Source organism: Vollenhovia emeryi, unplaced genomic scaffold (assembly GCF_000949405.1).
Source record: "Vollenhovia emeryi isolate VEMERY1.0 unplaced genomic scaffold, V.emery_V1.0 DF939146.1, whole genome shotgun sequence".
Taxonomy (NCBI): Eukaryota; Metazoa; Arthropoda; class Insecta; order Hymenoptera; family Formicidae; genus Vollenhovia; species Vollenhovia emeryi.
In genome coordinates, this window is record NW_011967220.1 from 1,117,097 (window position 1) to 1,126,433 (window position 9,337).

Consider the following 9,337-nt stretch of genomic DNA (forward strand, 5'->3'; position numbering starts at 1 on the left):
CCGCTACAATGATTCTCGGTTCTGTCTACAATGGTCGTAGTCGTAAGAATAATCGATTGGTCAATTTCGTCAGACACATAAGAATTGACCAATCGCAGTCGACTATTCTTACGACTACGACTTTACGACTTCTATGTAGACGAGGCTTTAAAGCTAATTACTTATTTTTTTAAATTTATATGTGTGCTTCATCTTTCGTACGCATTTGATGCTCACGCAGACATGATGCGATTGGTGATCAGTTGATTCAGCGCGTATTATTCTCCTTTTCTAGGGAAATAATGCGCGTTTCACCCAGCAACTAATCAGCCCCTCGCCGTTTCGGAAATGGCGGGGCGAAACGACAGGCGATTGGCGCGTCCCTTTTCTCGCACGCGTCTCGCGACGGCGGCCGGTAGAGTGCGCGCGAGCGCCCGCGGGCCACGGAAAGTTACCAGAGTGGTAACCGCCGGAGCTTGGCGGAGAGCCCGTCGCCATATCCGTATTCCGTTACTCAGAGAAACACTGCTAGCACGTGGCGTGCGCTCGCCAGAAATTTCGCCGCAAGTTGGTCGTACGGCGCGCCGAAAGTCTTTTCAGGGGCCTACGAACAAGGTGCACGGTTGATCGCAGATCCGTCGCGGCCCCGCGAAGCATTAGTAACATCGGTAAGTAAAGCGATCCCGGCGGGTGCCTCTCGTGCGTGGCCGTTCCCCTTTGGCTCGTCTCTACCCCGTGCATCCCCCAAATACCGTCTTTCTTCCGCTCGTACGGGGCCGAGAAGTCCGGACGTACGACACGAGCGACGGTGGCGGACGTAGCCGTACGGCCGGCGGCGTGTAGGGATCGATGGGCGGCGTGAATACCGAAAACGGATACCCGTATGTTTCAACTTTATTTCTGACCAGCCAGTTGTATATAATAGCGGATTCTTCCTCCTCTCTCTCTCTCGCTCTCCCCCCCTTCTCTTCTCCTCTAGTTAGCGATACGTACGACACGAAGATACACTGTTCGCATATTTGTTCTTCGATCATCCCTTCCTGGTTGTAGCTCGATTGTGGACTCTTGTACGTGGATCGCTCTGTGTTATTTATCGTATTTAGCTGATTTTTGTATTGCATTTTACCTCGAAGCCGACGTTCTTGTCTATGTTCTCTTTGTACTTGGAATAACCGGTGGAGTACTTTGCGTAATCTCGTGCAAGACTGTCGATTGTATTCGCAATTTTGATAGTAAACAAAATTGTTTATTTAGGTAACATTCAATATGCGGCAATTTAGATGTTCTGTACGCAGGCGAGGATGGGCTGCACGTTGAACTACGTGCAAGAGACAATGTTTTGTCTCTACCTACGCAGATTATTTAATGCTTTTTTACCTAATAATAAAAGTATATATACAGTTTGCGCTAACGTTTTTGGTTATATTTGTACAAAAATTATTTCAGTTCTTAATGAACTCTCTGCTGGTTATCTTCTGATTTTAAATATTGTTTATTATTAACTATTTGACGCCAGTACACGATTAACCAATGTAGAAAAATTGCTACACGACGCAACTGGCAAATTAGAGAAATTTATTGCGAAAAATTAAATAGAAGTGCACAGAAAAGTAATACAAGTTATTACTAGGAAAAAAAAGTGTATACCCTTGAGAAGAAAGTAGAGAATTTCTCTCTACTATTTTCTAATAAATTTAACTCATTATACTTTATTGTATTAATATTTGTGTGTTTTCTATACCCTACATGTTAAATTTCGTAAGGATTTACGTGAGAAGAAAGTAGACAATCTACTATTTTCTAATAAAGTTTTCGTACTTTATTGCGTTGACATTGTTTTTTTTTATATTCTATATGTTAAATTTCATAAAAGCCTCTTTATTCCATACTTTTTTGTATTCCCGTGAATGTTAAATCGGTTTTATACGAGGGGTAAACCGCTGACCAAACTCATGTACACCAATGCCTAGAGGAAAGTCCTCTATCATGAGTCCGACTCCTAATATGAGACAGTTTCTACTTAATTAATAGGCACAGTCTGTTTGTTCTACCGTGAATTTATTGCCCTTGGAGCGAGTCTCGTTAGATTTGTGTAATCGCCGCGAAAGAATATTAAGTTTGAATGGTGAAAACCTGCGATCTCATATTAGAAGCCTATCTCATAATAGGGGACTCTCCTCAGCTAATGCCCAGTGGGCATTATTGTATCTCGTTATCTTAGTTTATCTCTATAATATCCCAGCGAGGGACTAATGCCCAGTAATGCCGCAAATCTGTACACCGCAATGCCCTCAGCGGTTTACCCCCTCGGCTTTATATCCAAATGTCGTGTAACGATTTTAGAAATGCATGATGGTCGTATTACTAACCATATTCCTTTTCGCGTAGCACGCTAGTAGAGTCTCAGTGAAAGAGTCACGGTTGAAATTGACATTTTATTTATCAGAATTATTTCAAACTTTATTCGTCGTCTCTCTATCAGTACGAAACTGTTGCTCGGTATTTCAACCTAATCCATGTTTGTTTACATCGTATTATTTTCATTGAAACCCTGCCGAGATCTGCACGAGCGTGAATTTGTTTAATTTAACTTTAACATACGTGTGCATGAAAGCCGCGATGTTCTTTTTCACTTTTGAATTTATTAATACGACATGGAGAAGTAAAAATTTTACTAGCGCGCACTGCTCCTAATTCACGTCTATCTCGAAAGTCGTAGCTTTAAAGCCCGTGTCAGACTACGGATTGCAGATTGAGATTAGATTGAAATTTGACCAATCGGAGTAAAGTTTACTAATCTCAAGCTTGGTAAATATTACTCTGATTGGTCAAATTTCAATCTAATCTTAATCTAATCTCAGAGTATAATGTTTACTAAATTTGAGATTAGTAAACTTTACTCCGATTGGTCAAATTTCAATCCAATCTCAATCTGAACCCGTGGTCTGATAAGCCCAGATCAGACTACGGGTTGCAGATTGAGATTAAATTGAAATTTGACCAATCGGAGTAAAGTTTACTAATCTCAAGTTTAGTGACTTTTATTACGCATAAATATTTAATACACATCCCTATTTTACAAAATAAGAGAAGATCGGTTCTAAATGATTCGTTGTGGCCACCTCATTTGTTCGTTAATCGGTTTATTAAAAATTGCAGAACTAATTTATTTCGAGCTGCAGTGCAAAAGTATTACACGATTGCTTTCAGTTTTGAACATAATATTAAATGATTGCGGTCATCGAGAACTTCAGTACAATTTTTTTTTTATAGATGAGAAGTTGAAGGTTACAAGATAAATCCCGAGGTTTGCTTCAGCTTATCAAGTTACCGGCGATTTCCGCCTTTCCTCTTGATGCTTTTATTAAGGTTTACTCGCACCGGTTACCTCATTAGTCTTGCGCGGCGCGGAGATTCAACATTCCGAGAGCACGTTGAACCAGTATTTCGTCGTTCGACCTATAAGGCTATCACGTTTCTCCTGTTAATGCCCAATTTTTTCACTCGAAATCCGCATAGATTATCAATACTCGTAGAAGTGATGAGTAAGTCTTACAAGTAAATGACAATATTCGATAAACATGATAAAGGATCCTTTTTCAGCGGAAACATATTTGTGCAAACTGTCAGCTAGAAAAAAAAATTTATTAAAATTCGCACAGCGAAATTATTCTTGGCGGTTCTTTTTAGTGACTGCGTTGAAAAAATTCGCCACTCTTCGCATGCATAGCACAAATTTTTGATGAATCACTCTTGTATAATGGCTTTTCGTAGCGATAAAGTTAAAAAGAAAATAATGCAGGAAAAGAATATGTTCTGCTTTATTCGATCGTGTGATGCAGTTTCTCTGTGCAGTAGTCGCAATTTGCACTGAACGACTCCGCGTGTATAATTTTAATTTCTTGTTCCCTTTTTCTTTTGATATCTTTCTCCTTTGCACTATGATGCTGTGTCGTCGCTTTGCTAGTCGTCTTCGTTAGTATTTTTTACTCCGAAAAATAATTAAGACTTGAACTCTTCGCATCGCTTTTCGGTAGTTCCAAGTATTTGATTGTTATGCAACATACTCTCTACTTAACGAGTTAGCACTTTGACCCAATCTTCGATATGTAAAATTATTCAAAACCACGCCAATTTGATCGCGGCTTGTTTTGCAATTCAGTTATATTGAAATTTAAATGATTTAAAAAAAATTATATACTTCATTGATGTTATATCATATGAAATTTCCAGAAGAATAATTAGTAATGTCTCATCAGAATCAATCCTTTCGTATTGTAGTACTATAAGCCGCAGTTATACAGAATGTTCCCGTATTTGCGGACTTCTCTCCTTCACATATTTTTTCATCGATTCCACAATTAGTAGAACGCATCGTTGAAATGCGGTAAGATATTGCCTTACGCGCTCATGCATATTGAACATAACAAACCAAAGTGCCATCGTCGCACCGGTTTGGACGCGATAATTTTGCGTTTGTTTGTTTCTGTTGGCTTAGAAATCGTATCAGCTGATTGCAAGTCGCTATCGAGATAACAGTAAAGTCATTAATGAAATGCAAATCAGACCTGGCCTATATGAAAGAATAACTTTACACTCTAGAGAAATTCCATCTTTACCCAAAAAAAAAAAAGATGAAGGGGAATTTAAATTATTCCCAAAAGTTTTACTCGCGCCACTTCTTTTGCGTGGTCTTACACGTTGTCGGAGATCTTCATCACGGTGTGAATGCCGTCTTACACGATTACGCCTGCGTAACCGGCGAGCGGTTCCAGTGGTCCAACTGGTCCCCAGCGTGAACCACATGTTGAAAAATCCGCGAGTTGTAGTGCAACTCCAGCCGTGCTGGCATATCGATAGCGCGCTCACGTAATCGGTCTGCCGATTAATTTCGGCGCGCGTTGCCTCGGATTCGACTTCGGTCTTACGTAGTCTAGATATCCCTTGGCGATTGTGACGAAATATTTCGAATGCGCGAGAAGCAACACGGCTGTTATCGCGACCAGCTGGAGACGCTCGTTCGTACGTCGATGTGAGTCCACGTGAAGCAAGTCGGCGCGAGATGCCACGCTGTTGGTCAGACTTTTAAAAATACCACAGTTCAGATCTTTCAAGTTCTACATTCTTGCACGTTTACATTTTTGTGTACATCCGTCGAGATCGCAATAGTGCTTCGCTCCGTCGCCCCGATGATGTAATCCGAGGCTTCAGCGATTACTTGGCTATCGAGCATTTGACATCGCGAAACGTTTCATCGTTGTTTTGCGCTGATTTATCATCAAATGTGTGCGATAACCCAAGGGTATAACTCTGTTTGTTTATATACATCACTTTTAAATTTGTTATCGCTAAATGAAAAGTATACTATTTTTGAAATAATCCAGACATCTATATATACTTTTGAGATAACATTTTCTGAACTGTTGTAGCGCTCATTGTATATATCATTACGTCTCCTGAAGGTCTCTAAGCATGAGCCTTACTTCGTTTTCGCGAGTGCTTAAGGACTAATATACATTAAGAGCTTAGAATTTAACAGACATTCGTGCAGAACTGAAATACCATAAAAGATCAGAAAAATTGTATAGAATTGTATACGACCTATATGAATTTTATTTTAATGCGATTATTTATCACGAAAGATTTATATTTCGTTAATTCATATAGAATTTCCACTCCAATTTGTTCTCTAATGAAATTATAATATTTCATTAAAATGTGATTCTAATTCCATCGGAATTCAAATTTTCATCGTAATATACGAATGGAGAAATTAATTGCCGTGCACGGAAGAAAGTTGACGGAATTCCACGTCGGCACGCCGTCTCGTATTACACAGGCTGTTTCCGCGTGCTAATCACTGATCAGCAGGTGTTCACTTAGCATTAAGGAAAATAGATTCTGCTTCCTTCGTCGTTCGTAACTGGATAATTAAAAACATAAAATTATGTCTTTATTAGTTTTCACGTAGAATATTTGAAGTATTATGTATAAATATATCTTATATGTATCATATGCTGTATTTATGTAAGATATTTGAAACATATAAATATTTCAAGTAGCTAATCGCATGAAATAATAGTCGGTTAAGTATTCGCTTAAGTATGAAATAATGGGGACTTAAAAGCTGTTGTTGTCTGCCTCGATTTCAGTATCGGCGAATTTCCAGTAACGGCAGCTACCGTGGACTCGCACTATGAATCCTCCGGTTCCTGTGCAGCTGATGAAGTGGGCAGTCCCGGCGGTCGCCCTTGCCGTCGTTTACTATTGGTACAAACACCGTCGGATAGACAGAGGTGAACAGGAATGGGATGACACAGGAGGGACTGCGGAATCAAATCGCGGGGAAAAGGCGATTTCAAATGAGGCTGCTGCGAGCTTCCGTGATTCCGACGTCCAAGAAAAGCTCGACCAAGGATCCTCAATTAGCTGCTGCAATTACACGCGACAAGAGGAACCGACTCGCGTCCCGAGGAAGGTCAGCGAGAGCATGGATATTCCGTTTAGAAATTCAACGTCGCAATCCACCTTCTTTAGTAGCAGCCAGATTAGATACGACGTGGATAGCGTTGAGGCAACCAGCCCTATAGACGTAGAGTTGGGCAGTAATCCAAGTGCGAGCTACCTCGAAATGTTCGGCACGAACGCATCCACCAAGCGTTCCTCCAAACGTTCCTCCAGCAGGAGCATCGGTAACGGAACGAAAACAATTCAAGACGTCCCCAGCGGGCAAGAGCAGACTCTTCATTGCGAGACGGAGCCGCGTGAGCAAAACGCCACGGACGAGTATAGTCGTAAGGAGGATGAGCAGCAATCCGAGGGACACACCATTGGTGCTCAGGGACAAGAGGCCGACGAGAGGGACTCGGCCAATCATAGCCCGGTTTCCGTAGTTCTAGACGGTAGCGTCACAGACGAAGCCGAGAGCGAAGGAAGCAACACGGATAGCGGCAAAGGTGAATATCGACCAAGTATTTCATCAGCCTGTTTATCAGTAGAATCAAGAGTATCGATTTGACGAGAACAGCTAATTAAACTAAATTAAACGGTTTCATGATAAGATTTTATTTTAGAGAGAGACGCGTGCAAAGTCTCTAAAATTTTATTTCCTCACTCAGGCGGAAGCATTAACGGGTATAAGAAGGACAACACCCCGCCCAGCACGTACGAGTTCGCTATACCGCAGCACCTAGCGGGCAGATTGATAGGCCGTCTCGGTTGCTTTTTACAAAGTATCCGAACTAAGACGAATGTCGTTATACGTGTCATCGATAATCCTTGCGATGGTGATCATAAGATTTGCTCGATACGAGGCAGTGTTGAGGGAATTAAAATCGCGCTTAAAATGATAAGGCAGAAGTTTCCAGAGAAAAGGTTCCCGCAGGTGACACTAGCGGATATCTCGACGGTACCCGAGGTGAATGTAGAAGTTGCGTACAATGTCCTTATACAGTGGCCCCTGTCCCTGGTTGAGGGTGTTAATAATGACATCAACATCTCTCACATTGTCAAGCCAAACTGGCTCTTTGTTCAGCTGCCGACTCACCCATCATTTCCTCTTTTGCAAAATTTAGAAGACAACATGACATTTTGCTATAACAACGAACTGCTGCCAGTTCCAGATGTGTTGAACAGTAAGCGATATAATCTTGATGCATAAATAGAAGAAGCAAAATGAAGGATATTCCGACTAATGAAATACACTGCATTGCAGGAGGTGATTACGTGGCTGTATATTGGTGCGACAAATGGGTTAGAGGATACATTGAACGTCCAGACCCATCAGGAGAGAGACACTTAATACGACTACTCGATAACGGTGGTTACTGGCCGTTTAGCAATTCGCAATGTAGGCCGTTGCTATATAATTATTTGAGCCTGCCCTTTCAAGCGATTGAAGTCTTTTTAGCAAAAATTCAGCCAAAGAACGGTAATTATATGTACACATGTTACATGTATGTATATTCTTTTTCCAGATTGTACGTCTCATTTCAAATTATTTACCTTTGGTTTAAAATTATACTTTGATATTGCTCTTCCTGTAGGTAAATGGTCGGCAGAAGCTTACAATGTGGTACAAAGTTGTTCCTCAAAGGGAGTTGCTCAAGCACAGATTGAAGGTCGCATTCAAACTAATATTTATACAAATATTTATTTTATGATACAAAATTATGGGGTAAGTCATTGTTATCCGAAAATCTTTTTGCGGATGCAAATAAATTGACTGAAATTGTTTAAATTTTTTAAAGCTGATTTCCCTCACTGAAGAACTGGTAATGAACGGACACGCTGAACAAATAGCATGGGAGCAGATGAAGCCAGAAACACTCGAATCCATCTGTACATAAGAGTTGTAAAAAAAACTCTACAATTTTCAGGTTTCCTACCGAATTATTCATGCATAATCCGCGGTTCTTAGTCAGTATGGACTAGAATTTAGTACAATCGTCATTGATAATCCCCTTTAATCGTGTCAAAATTGATTGTTTCGCTTTTGACTTCATTCTTTACTCGTGTACTTCCTCGTAATACTTTATTGAAGTTACTGTGAATACTCTGGCATACACGTCAGCATTTCATGTGCATGTCAGAGTATTTACGTGGATAAAGTGGTTGATTATCTATATAGAGATATAGTAAAATAACGCCGTATATATACATTCTAATAATGAACAATAAGACTATATTTCGCTGTACAGAAGCATACATATTTTGATCGTGTTTAAGTAGCAGTTATAGTATTCCCTCAGTCGTTGCTCAGAAAGAACGCTCTTCTGTAAGCACAAAACTCGTTTCAAGCGAGTTCTGACCAGTACAAAAGATTTGATTTAGTCCGATAACGTAAGAACCTTTTTTTTTATAACACTTCTAATTGTATCGGCCGTGATATATTCTGTTTTTTATTCGGGAAACTGAACTCTTTACCGAATGTTATTTGCAAGACAAATATTTCGGATAATTTCATATAAACGTTCAAAAAAATCGCTTACCTTGTCTAAGCGCCTCGAGACTGTCGTAAAGTAAATGCAATCGTGCTTAACCGTTCTACATCCTTCTTACACTTTTGTATATATTGTAAATTAGTTTTCCAGTTGTAGCATATTTATATTTAGAAGAAGAGAGAAATTTATAAAGATTTGGTATGTTGATCATAGAGTAGAAAAAAACAATAACTTTACATTTTACAGATTAGTGTCACACCTGAACTAGAACATTGTATCGAATAACTCAGACGAATTAGGAAATTCGTTTCTACGTGACTCATATCCATTTCTGATTGGGACGATTCGAGAATATATTGAAACTTCAGTTGTTTTTCACGTTAATTTTAGATCACCGTAGAGATTTAACTTGTTAC

The 9,337-nt window shown here is 40.0% G+C and overlaps 1 protein-coding gene across 3 annotated transcripts; it reads left to right on the top strand.

Moving 5' to 3' along the window:
* Positions 1 to 414: 414 nt before the first annotated feature.
* Positions 415 to 9,331, top strand: LOC105566192 (KH domain-containing protein C56G2.1). 3 transcript variants are annotated; one of them, XM_012020002.1, is made up of 6 exons: positions 415 to 647; positions 6,132 to 6,935; positions 7,053 to 7,613; positions 7,694 to 7,909; positions 8,025 to 8,155; positions 8,229 to 9,331. In XM_012020002.1, the coding sequence occupies exons 2-6, from the start codon at positions 6,176 to 6,178 to the stop codon at positions 8,325 to 8,327; spliced, it is 1,767 nt and encodes a 588-aa protein (XP_011875392.1). In that variant the 5' UTR covers positions 415 to 647; positions 6,132 to 6,175; the 3' UTR covers positions 8,328 to 9,331. The 3 variants fall into 3 exon arrangements, with proteins under 3 accessions (XP_011875392.1, XP_011875394.1, XP_011875393.1); XM_012020004.1 differs by having other exon boundaries at positions 420 to 647; positions 7,098 to 7,613; XM_012020003.1 differs by lacking the exon at positions 415 to 647 and adding an exon at positions 674 to 860.
* Positions 9,332 to 9,337: the final 6 nt, after the last annotated feature.

What these genes read in the sequence shown, in the direction of transcription:
- LOC105566192 (XM_012020002.1), top strand. Translation starts at nt 6,176, where the DNA reads ATGAATCCTCCGGTTCCTGTGCAGCTGATGAAGTGGGCAGTCCCGGCG. An exon ending in AGTTCCAGATGTGTTGAACA is followed by an intron (nt 7,614 to 7,693) that starts GTAAGCGATATA and finishes ACTGCATTGCAG; the next exon opens with GAGGTGATTACGTGGCTGTA. An exon ending in AAAAATTCAGCCAAAGAACG is followed by an intron (nt 7,910 to 8,024) that starts GTAATTATATGT and finishes CTCTTCCTGTAG; the next exon opens with GTAAATGGTCGGCAGAAGCT.